The 13,142-nt window shown below is 43.5% G+C and overlaps 1 protein-coding gene across 2 annotated transcripts; it reads left to right on the top strand.

Annotated features, from left to right (window-relative positions):
* Nucleotides 1-2,572: 2,572 nt before the first annotated feature.
* On the top strand, nucleotides 2,573-11,298 carry LOC143299894 (uncharacterized). 2 transcript variants are annotated; one of them, XM_076613390.1, is made up of 5 exons: nucleotides 2,573-2,633; nucleotides 3,455-3,514; nucleotides 4,607-4,751; nucleotides 5,944-6,077; nucleotides 7,317-11,298. In XM_076613390.1, exons 4-5 carry the CDS (start codon nucleotides 6,005-6,007, stop codon nucleotides 7,904-7,906), a joined length of 663 nt encoding a protein of 220 aa, XP_076469505.1. In that variant the 5' UTR covers nucleotides 2,573-2,633; nucleotides 3,455-3,514; nucleotides 4,607-4,751; nucleotides 5,944-6,004; the 3' UTR covers nucleotides 7,907-11,298. The 2 variants fall into 2 exon arrangements, with proteins under 2 accessions (XP_076469505.1, XP_076469504.1); XM_076613389.1 differs by lacking the exon at nucleotides 2,573-2,633 and adding an exon at nucleotides 2,640-2,770.
* The last annotated feature ends 1,844 nt before the right edge of the window (nucleotides 11,299-13,142 follow it).

The following is a 13,142-nucleotide window of genomic DNA, read 5'->3' as shown; positions in this document are numbered from 1 at the left end:
TGGACTGTTTTAAGCTTTTCGTCGTTGACTTTGATGTCAATGCTGATGCCGTTGGTGTTGTTAGTCATCAGTTTGGTTTTCTCCGCACTGATTTGCATTCCATACGATGTGGAGGCTTTGTCTAGATGTTTGACCAGGCTTGCCAGTTCTTCTTCTTTTCCAGCCAGTCCATCAATGTCGTCGGCAAAACGTAGGTTTGTGATTGTTCTGCCGCCTATGCTGACTGTTCCTACATGCTCTTCCAGTGCGTCAGCCATTATTCTTTCTAAGAAGATGTTGAAGAGTGTTGGGGAGAGTAGACAGCCTTGTCTCACTCCAACTGTGGTTCTGAACCAGTCCCCGATGCTATTGTTGAGGTAGACGGCGCTGGTGGCTTTGTCATAGAGGTGCTGTATCAGTCTGATCAGGTTGGCGTTGATGTTGTACAGATTCATGGTAGCCCACAAAGCTGCATGCCAGACCCTGTCAAATGCCTTCTTAAAATCAATGAAGACGTGGTAGAGGTCTTGTTGGTGTTGATGGTACCTCTCACATAGCAACCTCAAGTTGAAGATTTGTTCAGTTGTGCTCACGTGTGACATTACAGACACATAAAACCCCACACACAGGCGCGAGCAACACCTTCCCCCACCCCGTCCACACACATACACGCACGCACGCACACGGCACACACACACACACACACACACACACACACGTCGGCACACACACTGTGGTACACTGACACGCGCGCGCGCGCACGCGCGGCTGCCGGAGTGCCAGTGCATGAGAGTCAGTGCATATAGAGTCTAAGTGGCACGTACGTAGGCTACTGTACTCAGTGCGACTGACAAACAGGACCGTCACTGTCACGGTGGGACGCGGGTACACACAGTGACACACACACTGTGGGACACACAGCCTGTGGCCCGGGACACACACACACACACACACACACACACACACACACACACACACTCAGTGACACACACACACACACTCAGTGACACACACACACACACTGAACACACACTGTGGGACACTGACACGGCCTGTGGCCCCGGACACACACACACACACACACACACACACACACACACACACACACACACACACACTGAACACACACTGTGGGACACTGACACAGCCTGTGCCGGGCCCGGGACACACACACACACACACACACACACACTGAACACACACTGTGGGACACTGACACAGCCTGTGCCGGGCCCGGGACACACACACACACACACACACACACACACACACACACACACACACACTGACACACACACTGTGGGACACTGACACAGCCTGTGGCCCGGGACACACACACACACACACACACACACCGTCACACAAACACACACACACACACACACACACACACACACACACACACACACCGACACACACACACACACACACACACACACACACACACACACACACACACTGCGCGGTACTGGGTAGTTGGAAAACCTGCTTTTCATGTATCAGTTTCACACTGAAGGAATCATTTCTTAATTCATGTCAGTCTGTTTTATTTATTTATTTATTCGTTTATTTTTTGCATCGTCTTGGTCAGTTGCTTGGGAGTCGTGCATGTTATATCTCAGTAGTTGTCTGGCATTTCAGTCAGTTACTATTCAGGTGAGAGTGGTCCGAATTTGGAAGGGGTAGACCTGTGTGGTTGCCGGTTCAAGGTAGGCCAGTATAGGCTACTTCGTTAGCTTCGCCTTACACTAATTAGGAAGGGCCGGGTACTGAGTGGTTGTTCAAGGTACTTATAGCTTGACCTGTGGGAACCCCCGAGCCCTGAAACCAAAAGTGCCTCAGTACTGTAGGTCCCTCAGTGTTAGCCCTCCAACTGAACACACCGCATCCACTTCCATTTGTTATTCACGGCTTCAGTTTGTTGCTCACTGTTTCGTGTTTCCGAGTGCGACCGTGACGTCAGTTGATGACCTGTTCAGTACAACTGTATATATATACATATCCGTCAGTTCAATTTTAGTATATGATTTTTATAAGGGGTTGCAGAGTATCGGTCGGTTGAATGATATTCAGCGGCAACTGAGACTATCAGACTTGAACTGAATAACATTCTATCTAGATTTTCAGTTAAAAGTCATCGTTGTCTGTCAACTTGAGTCAAATATTATCTGTTTAAAAAAAAATTAATAATAATCAAATGTAGTTCTGAAACAGTTAATCTCTCTCTATTTTTTATTATTATTTTTTTTAATGATGACATTTGTTGAAAAACCAAAACTGTTGCCAATGAAAGTTTAAAAATCAAGAACTGGAAAATAAAGCTTAAAAGAGCTCTGTCAAGGTGAGAAAACATTTTATGCTCGAGAATACGTTGGCCAATATGTTCCTCCAGTTATCAAATCTGTTTGCACAACATTTGCAATTCTGAAAACACGTGCCCGGCTACAGCATTGTATGATTCAAAAGACTGGCGCTGTGAGCCTGAACGTGAAAGCAAGCAGATGTTGGCCATCTCAGATATACATTCAACGATTTCGCACATTTTGCGGCAAGCATCCTTTCTTGAAGAAGGGACTCCACTCTTGGCGGCAGCGGCGGGCACAATCTGATCAATAGATAAAGCTGACAGCTTTGTGTCAACACATCATTAGCAGGTAGGACATTCTCTGTACTCCCCCGTGCCTGTACGGATGGTGGAAGGAACCTTACACGACCGATGAGCGAACGACGATGACAGACGACGAAAAAACGATAGTTTTGGTGACATGTATCACTTGTTTGGTAAACGCAGGTAAGCTGCAGGTTTAGCTTTTATTTGAAGTTCGATTTCGCTCGGACAACGTAAAGACAGCCACACCCAGTAACGATTGTGGAAGTGGCATATCCCACCCTGACTCTTTGAACTGAACGTGTCTCACGTGCAGCTCTCAGTGATAATAGACAGTTCCGAGTTTGGGATTTGCCGAACTGTTGCTGCACTCAAATGTCTGCCCTCAGTGTCACAAGTTAGGAAATGAGATGGTTCATACCGTCGGCTAAGCATAAAAATCAGCGAACATGACTTTTACTGATTTTCCGCCTTTTCCGTCACACTGCTGTAGGCTTACGATATATGAGTGTGTATGACTGGTTATATAACACCTCCCTCTCCCTCCGTTTTAAAGAAAGCGTCTTGTCTCGCTCTCTTAATGTTGTGTGTGTGTGTGTGTGTGTGTGTGTGAAGGGGATCTGTGCGTTCAGGCCAGAGATAGGGAAAAGCGGTGTTTCAACAAATTAAAAATTCCAGTTGGCTCTGTGCCATGTGAAAGTGCTTTGTTTTTGTTTTCCCAAAATGATACATTTACTCACATACACAACACATACACAAGCATACAAAGAGGGATACACAGTCATAATTTAATCATCAGCACATTAGTTACAACTGCTGTATTATCACTCAGCAATAGTTTTTAACTGGTAGGCCTACCTGTTTCAGTGTCAGCAGGTGGCTACAAATGTGATGACAGTAGCAGCACTTCACCCAGCATAGAGGGCTGTAAGTATCAATTTATGATAATAATAATAATAATAATAATAACAGCATTATTTCTGTAGTGCTTTCTAACATCACAAACATTTTATATCATCAGATTAACTACGCACACACATCAGTCAGAACACAAATAACATGCATTGAAATACACCAAGAAACACATACACTTGAAGCACACACACACACACACACACACACACACACACACACACACAAACAAACAACGGAAAAGTAAAATGGAAAATGAAAGAATGAAGCACATTAGCCGAATGAGTCACATACAAGTCTTGTTCAGTGTAGAGTTTGGGGATACCATGGCCAGTGTAGATTTTGGGGATACCATGGCCAGTGTAGAGTTTGGGGATACCATGGCCAGTGTAGGGGATACCATGGCCAGTGTAGATTTTGGGGATACCATGGCCAGTGTAGAGTTTGGGGATACCATGGCCAGTGTAGGGGATACCATGGCCAGTGTAGAGTTTGGGGATTCCATGGCCAGTGTAGAGTTTGGGGATACCATGGCCAGTGTAGGGGATACCATGGCCAGTGTAGAGTTTGGGGATACCATGGCCAGTGTAGAGTTTGGGGATACCATGGCCAGTGTAGGGGATACCATGGCCAGTGTAGAGTTTGGGGATTCCATGGTCAGTGTAGAGTTTGGGGATACCATGGCCAGTGTAGGGGATACCATGGCCAGTGTAGAGTTTGGGGATACCATGGCCAGTGTAGAGTTTGGGGATACCATGGCCAGTGTAGGGGATACCATGGCCAGTGTAGAGTTTGGGGATACCATGGCCAGTGTAGAGTTTGGGGATACCATGGCCAGTGTAGGGGATACCATGGCCAGTGTAGAGTTTGGGGATACCATGGCCAGTGTGCAGGAGAACGACAAGAAAGCAGAGTGTGAGCTTGTTAGACTTCAATAAAATATATTCAATAAGAGTGCTATCTATTAAATCATTTACTCTTAATGATGAAATAACTTGAAAATCAAACAAGGAATGACTCAGGTTGGGGATAATGAGAAATAAACTATACGTGTATGAAAAGAACACTTAACATTTTTTTTTTTTTTTTTTTTTTTTTCAATCCTAGCAACGGAAAGCAGTCAGTTTGGTGAAGTGTGCTGCAGAGCAGACGACAAAGACAAGGGATTCACAGTGACTCACTTTCACTGTGTTGCTGGCTGCTGTGGGGAGAGAGACAGGCAACACTGCTGTGTGGCGGCGCCTGGCAATGAGTGCGTCATGTGTCTGCTTTTCACACCTAGTTTTGAAGTGCGGTGTTTAGTATGTTCAGCCCTTCTTTAAAACTTTTGTTTTTACACGTTGTGGGAATTGCTTTAATTGAATGCTCTGTGGATTACCAAGGCACTGACAAATGACATGCATCAACAATTGCACTGGGGAAAAAATCTTGTAACTGTGTGTGTGTGTGTGTGTTGGTTTTCATATAATTATTTGCTTGCTCAAAATGAAAAAAAAAAAAAACCCAACTAAAACAACAACAATAAATTTTTTTTTAAAAAGCACACCTGATATTGTATATGCACAAAGTTTGGTATATTGTGAGCTTATAACAATTGAGCATCTGAGTGCAGACAAGGCAACAAGCATTTGATCACCAGAGCTGAATAACAAAGGCTGGTGAAACCAATGAGGAGGTTAATTATTTGAATACTTTTACACTATAACGCACAGCATCAAACAATGGGAGGCATTGCTCAGCGATTTCTCAATGCGTGATACAGTGTAAGGGAAATAATCCATTACTGGCTTGCAACATCCGTTTCATCGTTGGTGCTTCCCTTGGGCACAACTACTTTTTATTTTATTTTTAAGATTTTTAATAAATCAATTTTATAAACTTATGGCATCATAAATAACATGTGGCTATGTTAGTAGGTAAGGTGTGTTATCCCCATTTTAACTTTGTGTTAGCAATGGAAGATTTGTGAAATAACGTATCTGTACAAGAATAATCTGTTTTTGTGCACTATTGTCTTTCTCTCTGATTCAACAGATAGGTTGGTTTGTTGATGATTTCCAATGTTGTTTTCATTTATTCAATGATGAACAATATTTGCATCATGAAATCAAAATGTTCTTTTATTACTTGTGGATTACTAATAATACTTGCACTATGAAATGAAACATTCCTTTCTTTATTTAGAGAAAGTTTGATATATTAATATTCATTCAGTGAAGGTTCATGAATGTTAAGAGTGATAACAATTACAGCAATACTATCATGGCTTATTTGTGCACTGGCAAACTACAGAGTCTGTGGGAAAAATCACTTTGTAATCAAAGGGGTCATTTTGTGACATCATACCATTTTCCCCAAGGGTGAACTGAATAGAACTGGAAATTTTGTTCAGAATGATTCATGTGCCATCATGAAATTTTCATGTTGAATATGATCTGTTTCAGTGTGCGATATGTGATTGGATGGTCGATATTCGGTGCATTTCTCTTTGGTGGCATCGTAGTCATGCTCATGTGGCTCTACCAACGGACCTGGGGGGCTGTGCACGAGTGCAGCGACCACAAGAAGCTTCTCAAAGGTAACAGCATCTACGTCTAAAATATTCTAACTGAAGGCGAAAAAATGGTGAGCTTTGTAATACACTGTGTGTATCAACTTTAAGCAAATTATTTTTAAGGTTTACAATTTTCATTTCATGACAGTCATCTGTGTTGTTTGGGGAATTTGTATGGAACTCTGTATAAATGCTGCCCTGAAGTTGATGATGCTTGTCAATGGTCCCAGTCTTCTCAGTGGATCCCACAGCACAATGACCTTAGCCAGGTAACAACAAGAAACATCTCAGTGACAATGTGGTCTGTGGTGGGGATTGTTCCCAAAGATGACTGAGCCAGGCACCAATGACTGAGCCAGGGTAACAACAAGAAAAACAATCTCAGTGACAATGTGGTCTGTGGTGGGATTGTTCCACAGCACCAATGCCAGTAGCCGGGTAACAACAAGAAACATCTCAGTGACCAATGTGGTCTGTGGTGGGGATTTATCCCACAAAGGGCCCCTTCAATGACCTTAACCGTATAACAACAAGAAACATCTCAGTGACAATGTGGTATGTGGTGGGGATTGTTCCCACAGCACAATGACCTTAACCGTGTAACAACAAGAAACATCTCAGTGACAATGTGGTCTGTGGTGGGGATTGTTCCCACAGCACAATGACCTTAGCCGGGTAACAAGAAGAAACATCTCAGTGACAATGTGGTCTGTGGTGGGGATTGTTCCCACAGCCTCTCAATCACCTGCCTGTGATGCTGACCACTGCATTACTTCACATAGTTTTGTTTTTTTCCAATGTTGTTTATTCTGAATAATGATATAAACTACAATGAATATTTACTGATAATTGTTTTATTAAAAGCTACTTCCAGGCTTTTGCAATGTATGTTCTTCATGCAGTTATTTTTCTTTTAATCCTGAGTGTGTTAGTGAGTGAGTGAGTGTGTGTGTGTGTGTGTGTGTGTGTGTGTGTGTGTGTGTGTGTGTGTGTCCAAGTACATGTGCACGCATGCATGTACACTTGTGGGTGTGTGTGTATGTGGGTGGGTGTCAGTGTGTATGTGTGTGTGTTTTGTCTGTGCACATTTGCAGCATGCATTTGCAGACATGCGTGCATGCGTGTGTGGAGGGGTGGGGGGTGGGCAGGGTTTCCAATTGCCTATGCAGGAAAATGAGTCCTTCAAGTCTACCTGGCACTGCTATACACTGAGTGAACATTGAAACAGCCTGCTGTTTGCTGTCCCCCTGTTTCTGTGTCCAGAAGTGTATTCCGTGGACAGACTGGAGGAACTCTTCCTGCCCAACGTGCCCCTGGTGTCGGCGCCTGGCACCATCATCCACCCCATGACCACCATCAACGGTCTCTTCTTCACCATGGACGCTGCCTCCTATGTCATGCCGGACCTCAGCCAACCCCTCCCACAACCTCCTCCCCCCCTCTCCACCCAGCAGGGAAACAACAACAATAATGACGACTACGACGACGACAACGAAGAGAACTGGGACAGGTGGGACGGGTTTCCTGCTGGCCACGTGGGTGCCTCAGCCATCAGGGGAACCCACTCTGCAGGCAGAGGGAGAGATAACCCCTATTACCAGGGGGAGGGGGAGGAGGGGGCGCAAGGTGAGGGCGGCGCTCTCCCTTTCTATTACGAGCAGTACGACAAGTACTCCCAGCCCCCTCCAGGGTATGAGGAGGTAACCAATGAGGTGACCAATGAGGTGGCCAATGAGGTGACAAATGAGGTGGTGACCAATGAGGAGGCCAATGAGGGAGCAACCAATGAGGAAACCAATGAAGAGGTAACCAGCGAGGGCTTGACTAATGAGGTAGTGACAAGTGACCATTGACATTGATGTCAGTGGGCGTGGAAGTCACTCATCACAAGTAATTTACATTTAATGTGGCATATTTAAAATTTGACTTGTCACCTTCCTGTGATGTCCCTATACTGTAGTGATACCATTAACCATCACCCCGCTCTCCCTACACACCTCTCCTCACTCCCCAGAGAAAGGAAGTTATGTGTCAGTTAATGTGTATGTGTATTGAAGGAATTTTCCTTCCATGTCATGGGATTACAGCAAATACAGAAACAGTAATTATCTTCCTAAATACCTTAATAATTATTCTATCTTTCCCTAATATTTTAAAGACATGCTCAAATGAATGACATGCCTGTTTCTCTGGATAGGATAATTGGGTTGTTTTGTAACATAAAATGATAATTTTGTTTTCAAAGATTTTTTTTTTTCAACACAAATGTTCTGTTCAATTGTTGTTGTTTTTTCGTTATTTCTCTTCTTCGTTTTTTTTTTTTTTTTTTATCTACTGACTGTGAATATTCAGTCTGTCCAGCATTTAGTGACACATATTTTTCTGCATCTTCATGTATGTGTGTGATCAATGAAACAATAGGAATAGCACTGTGAGCATTCTCATTGCAAAACATGTCTCAGCTTCCTTGCAGTTTCTGCCTGGAGTGGGAAAAAAATTATATGTAATCAGCATTCCTTTTATTCTTTGATATGTGTTAATTAATGTTCCATTTTATTCTTTGATATGTGTTAATTAATGTTCCCTAATAGTGTGCTTAAAATGTGATTAGTTGTTCCTAAACAGTGTGATTTATTATCCATTATTTATATGCAGAACTGTAATAATTGAACAAGTCAGAGTAACACTAACAGTGTGTTACCCAGTGTGTTGATCTAGCTTGATAACACATGTATAGACAGCTTGATTACACGTGAATAGTTTTTACTATTTGTAGTTATTGAGGCTCTTTGCCATCATAACTGTACCGGTAATGTGACATCAGAATTGTAAATACATGTTGAACTGAAAAACAACGACGACAACAACAACCCACCTGCACAATCATACTGCAGATTCTTTGCCACAGCTGGCCTGTCGCAAAACATGACTACCTACATCTTTTTCCACCTCCTTTCTTTTTTTCTTTTTTGTATCTGCACAACTCAAAACAGCAATGAAATGATTTGTGTCAGTGAAAGTGTGTGTGTAGCAGGGACTGGAAAGTATTCTGTGTATCTGTGTGCATGTGTGTGCATGCATGCATGTGTGTGTGTGTGTGTGTGTGTGTAGCAGGAACTGGAAAACAGTTCCTCCTCTTTTCTTTTTTTACTTCTCTCTTTTAACTGCTGTGTATGACAAGTGGATCACACACACTCACTCACTCACACACACACACACACACACACACACAAAACAAAAAACAAAAAAAAACCTGATCCAGTTTGTTGAATTTTTGTGAATGTCGATGCATGGAGTGCCATATTCCAACAACAGAACTACATAACAACCATTTTCAGCACCACTGGTGTGTCTGTCACAATGCATCATCACCACCTCAAGTTTTCCACCATCACCAAACCAGTCCAGGTAACAGCCCTGCCATGTGGTCTCCAGCTTTCACCCATCTCCTTCCCAGAATCATTCTTCTCATCCATCATCAAGAAATTTGTAATTCTGCAGCTCTTTGGACTCTGCTCTTATGATGACCTCAAATGCAAACTTTTCTGAACTTCAAGATTGATGTGACTGCTGTAACCTTGTGTCAAAACATTTGGTGCTGGCAAGGATGCACAGTGGCAGTGTCACTTATGTTGAATGTCTGATCCAGTGTTCAAGGCCCCTGATTAGCATGGTGTTGTGTCCTCAGGGACAGGCACTTTATTCTGATTTTTCTCACTCCACCCAGATGTCAGTGGAGGAAGGTTAAAAGCAGTGAAGGAGAGGATTGTCTGTGCCTTCCTATGCTGAGCCTCAGACACAGTCAATATGAATTCACTGCCTTCCTATGCTGAGCCCAAGACACAGTCGGTGTGAATTCACTGCCTTCCTATGCTGAGCCCCAGACACAGTCAATATGAATTCACTGCCTTCTTATGCTGAGCCCAAGACACAGTCAATATGAATTCACTGTCTTCTTATGCTGAGCCCAAGACACAGTCAATATCAATTCACTGCCTTCCTATGCTGAGCCCAAGACACAGTCAGTATGAATTCACTGCCTTCCTATGCTGAGCCCAAGACACAGTCAATATGAATTTACTGCCCTCATGGCTGTACATGGCTATGGAACCTTTAACCTTTAAAGTTCATGAGGACTGCTGCTGGAGGGATATGATGGCAGTCTCCACTGAATTTGTCTCCATGACTCCTCAGTGGGATCAGGTGTGGGGGGGGGGGTGGGGAGCGGCTAAGTAAAGGTGTCTTTGATAGGACGCGCGCAACAGCCGAGTTGTTAAAGTGCTGGACTTTCAATCTGAGAGGCCCAGATTCAAATCTTGGTAACAGCACCTGGTGGGTAAATGGTGGAGATTTTTCCAATCTCCCAGGTCAGCATATGTGCAGACCTGCTTGTACCTGAACCCCCTTCGTGTGTATATGCAAGCAGAAGATCAAATACGCACATTAAAGATCCTGTAATCCATGTCATCGTTCAGTGGGTTATGGAAACAAGAACATACCCAGCATGCACACCCCCAAAAACAGAGTATGGCTGCCTAGACAGCAGGGTAAAAACAGTCATACATGTAAAAGCCCCCTCGTATACATATGAATGAACATGGGAGCTGCAGCCCACGAACACAGAAGAAGAAGAAAAAGACAAGACAGGCAACACTGGACAGAACTGAACGGACTTGGCAGGAGTCTCCTCTGGTGGGTTACCTCATGGCAACCTGAACCGTGGACTGCTGGCGCTTGGGCAGTAGCAGAATCACACTGTGTGGGGGGGTGCAGGATGTGAAGAAAATGTTGCTGTGATGATACAGAAAGTTCAGATCAAAGATTCCAAGGGCTGTTAATGGCTACAGGGGTAGTGGATCCATGTTCACTGTGTCCAGGGCTGGGCAGTGGAAGGTCGAGCCCAGTCTTCTCCATCTGCTAATTTTACCTTTGCCAGCCAAAGTCAGGTACCCAAATACACCTGGGTGGAGTGAGAAATATCAGAGTAAAGTGCCTTTCTCAAGGACACAACACCTTGCTGAAATGGGTCACAGGATCTGAAGTCTAATGTCTTAGCAGTTCTGCTATGGTGCCTCCTGATGCAGGAGATGGGCTAACACAAAACAAAACAAAAACTGTTCCTCTTTCAGTCTGTGCATGTCTCTTGATCTCTCTTTTCTCTTTGTGTAAATATTTATCAGATGTACATGTTTCCTCCTGGACCAGTTTATCGTAACTGTGTGAAATCATTAAAGTGCCTTGTTGTGAAGCACTTGGCAAAGTGTTGTGTGTTTGTTGTGAAACAATTGTGCCACTAATTTTGGCGTGAGTCTGTTGGAACAACCCCTTACTGTTATTTTTACTCTCATCTCTCTTTCTGCTCCCAAATCTCTTTCTTTCTCTCCCTAACTCCTTTTCTCTCTTAGCAATTTGGAACCACATTAGTCAGATATATATTCTACCCATTTTTACTTTTTAAGAAGTGTGCACAACATGATAAACCCACAATTCCCTGGTGCCCTCTCATCAGCTATTGGAACAGATTAGCAGAACCCTCAAAACAAGCTTTGTTCAGCTCTACTGCTGAAGATTCTGCAGATGTTTCCTCAAATGTTGGCAGTTCTAAATGAGAAGTGCTTCTCCCTCTCTTTCTCTGCCTCAAGAATGAAAGAATCTTTTTTTTTCTGTTAAGTTCTTTCACCCAAGTGTTGTGAGCAGTGGAGAGAAAATATCACCTCTTACACGAAGACTGTGTTGTCGTACATGTTTTGTCCAGAATAAAAACAAACAATAAAAAGAAAGAAACAACAACAGAAACTCTCCCCACTCTGCCCCCACCCCACTACATGCAAGTATGCAAGAGATTCCATTAACTATTTGAGGCTGCTCTGCCACCAATCTAGTTTTAACCAGTGCTCTGGGCATGCTCTGGGCCTGGGCCTAGGGTTTATCTGTAGGTCAGGCACCAGGAATGGTCAGCAGATGAGGTGCTGCATGTATGAATCAGTCCACCCGCTTCATTTCTCTTTTGAAACAAACTTTATGCCTGCTTGAGCATGCAGAACTTAACATCATGTGCTCTCACTGGATTGATGCCAGAGAAGACTTCAGATGGTATATTCTAATGCTTGTATGTAAGCTTCATAGCATCCAAGGGCATGCTTGGATATAATCATACTGATCAGTTGATGACCAAAAAGTTCTCCACTGCACTGAAGCTTTTATATATATATATATATATATATATATATATATACATATATATATCGTACAACTCACATTTCCAAAACTCTCAAACAACAAAAACTTAAAAACTTGACAAAACCAAGACCTGAACAACTTGACCTTCAGCCAAGGGCACAAATCGAATTACTACTGACCCAAATATTTTTCAAGGGAGTGTGTAACATGCTTCCTTGACCCACAATATGCTGCATTCATGTGCCTGCATCAGTCAAATTTTCGGTACCGTACTGATCATGAAAAAACCTCCAAATCTCTATTATCTACCTCAAAGGCACATTATACGATGCAGACATGACAAGTGGAACTCCTCAAGACAGCATTCTTGGTTTTGTCCTCTTCATCCTGTTCACAAGTCCACACTTACGAAAAGCAATGATGTTAGCTGATGACACAAAGCTCTATCCCAGGACTGACTCAGACCAGGGCTCTCAAGACCTGCAGGATGATTTGAACCAGCTACAAACTGCAGCTCAGATTCCATCCATAGAAGTGCCGTGTTCTCAAGCTGGCAGGGAAGAAATCTGAGGCAAGTTATGGCATAAGAAGTAAATCACAGCTGACTCTGGCAGACAGTGAAATAGAGAGGGACTTTGGAGTGCTGATCAACAGCTACTTATATCCTTCAGGGAGCAGGTTGCACAATCAACAACAACAGCTGACAGGACTGTTGGTCTTATCCGCAGGCCCTTCAACTGCTTGTCACAACAGACCTTTGTTCAGCTTTACATGGCCCTTGTCTGCCTACTGCTGGAACATGGCCATTGTGTCTAGCAGCCACAGCAGAAAACCTTGTGCAGCGAGAATGAGAATGTGCAGTGCCAAGCAACAAATCTGACGGCATCCCTGAAGGACAACCATTCAGAA

Source organism: Babylonia areolata, chromosome 25 (genome assembly GCF_041734735.1).
Source record: "Babylonia areolata isolate BAREFJ2019XMU chromosome 25, ASM4173473v1, whole genome shotgun sequence".
Classification (NCBI taxonomy): Eukaryota; Metazoa; Mollusca; class Gastropoda; order Neogastropoda; family Buccinidae; genus Babylonia; species Babylonia areolata.
Note: the sequence above shows the minus strand (reverse complement) of the source record. Positions and strands in the feature narration are given on the sequence as shown.

Bases quoted from the DNA above. Each gene is read 5' to 3' on its own strand.
- LOC143299894 (XM_076613389.1), top strand. From the start codon at position 2,710: ATGACAGACGACGAAAAAACGATAGTTTTGGTGACATGTATCACTTGT. The intron at 2,771-3,454 runs GTAAGCTGCAGG...TACCTGTTTCAG, and splicing joins CACTTGTTTGGTAAACGCAG to TGTCAGCAGGTGGCTACAAA. The intron at 6,078-7,316 runs GTAACAGCATCT...TTCTGTGTCCAG, and splicing joins CCACAAGAAGCTTCTCAAAG to AAGTGTATTCCGTGGACAGA.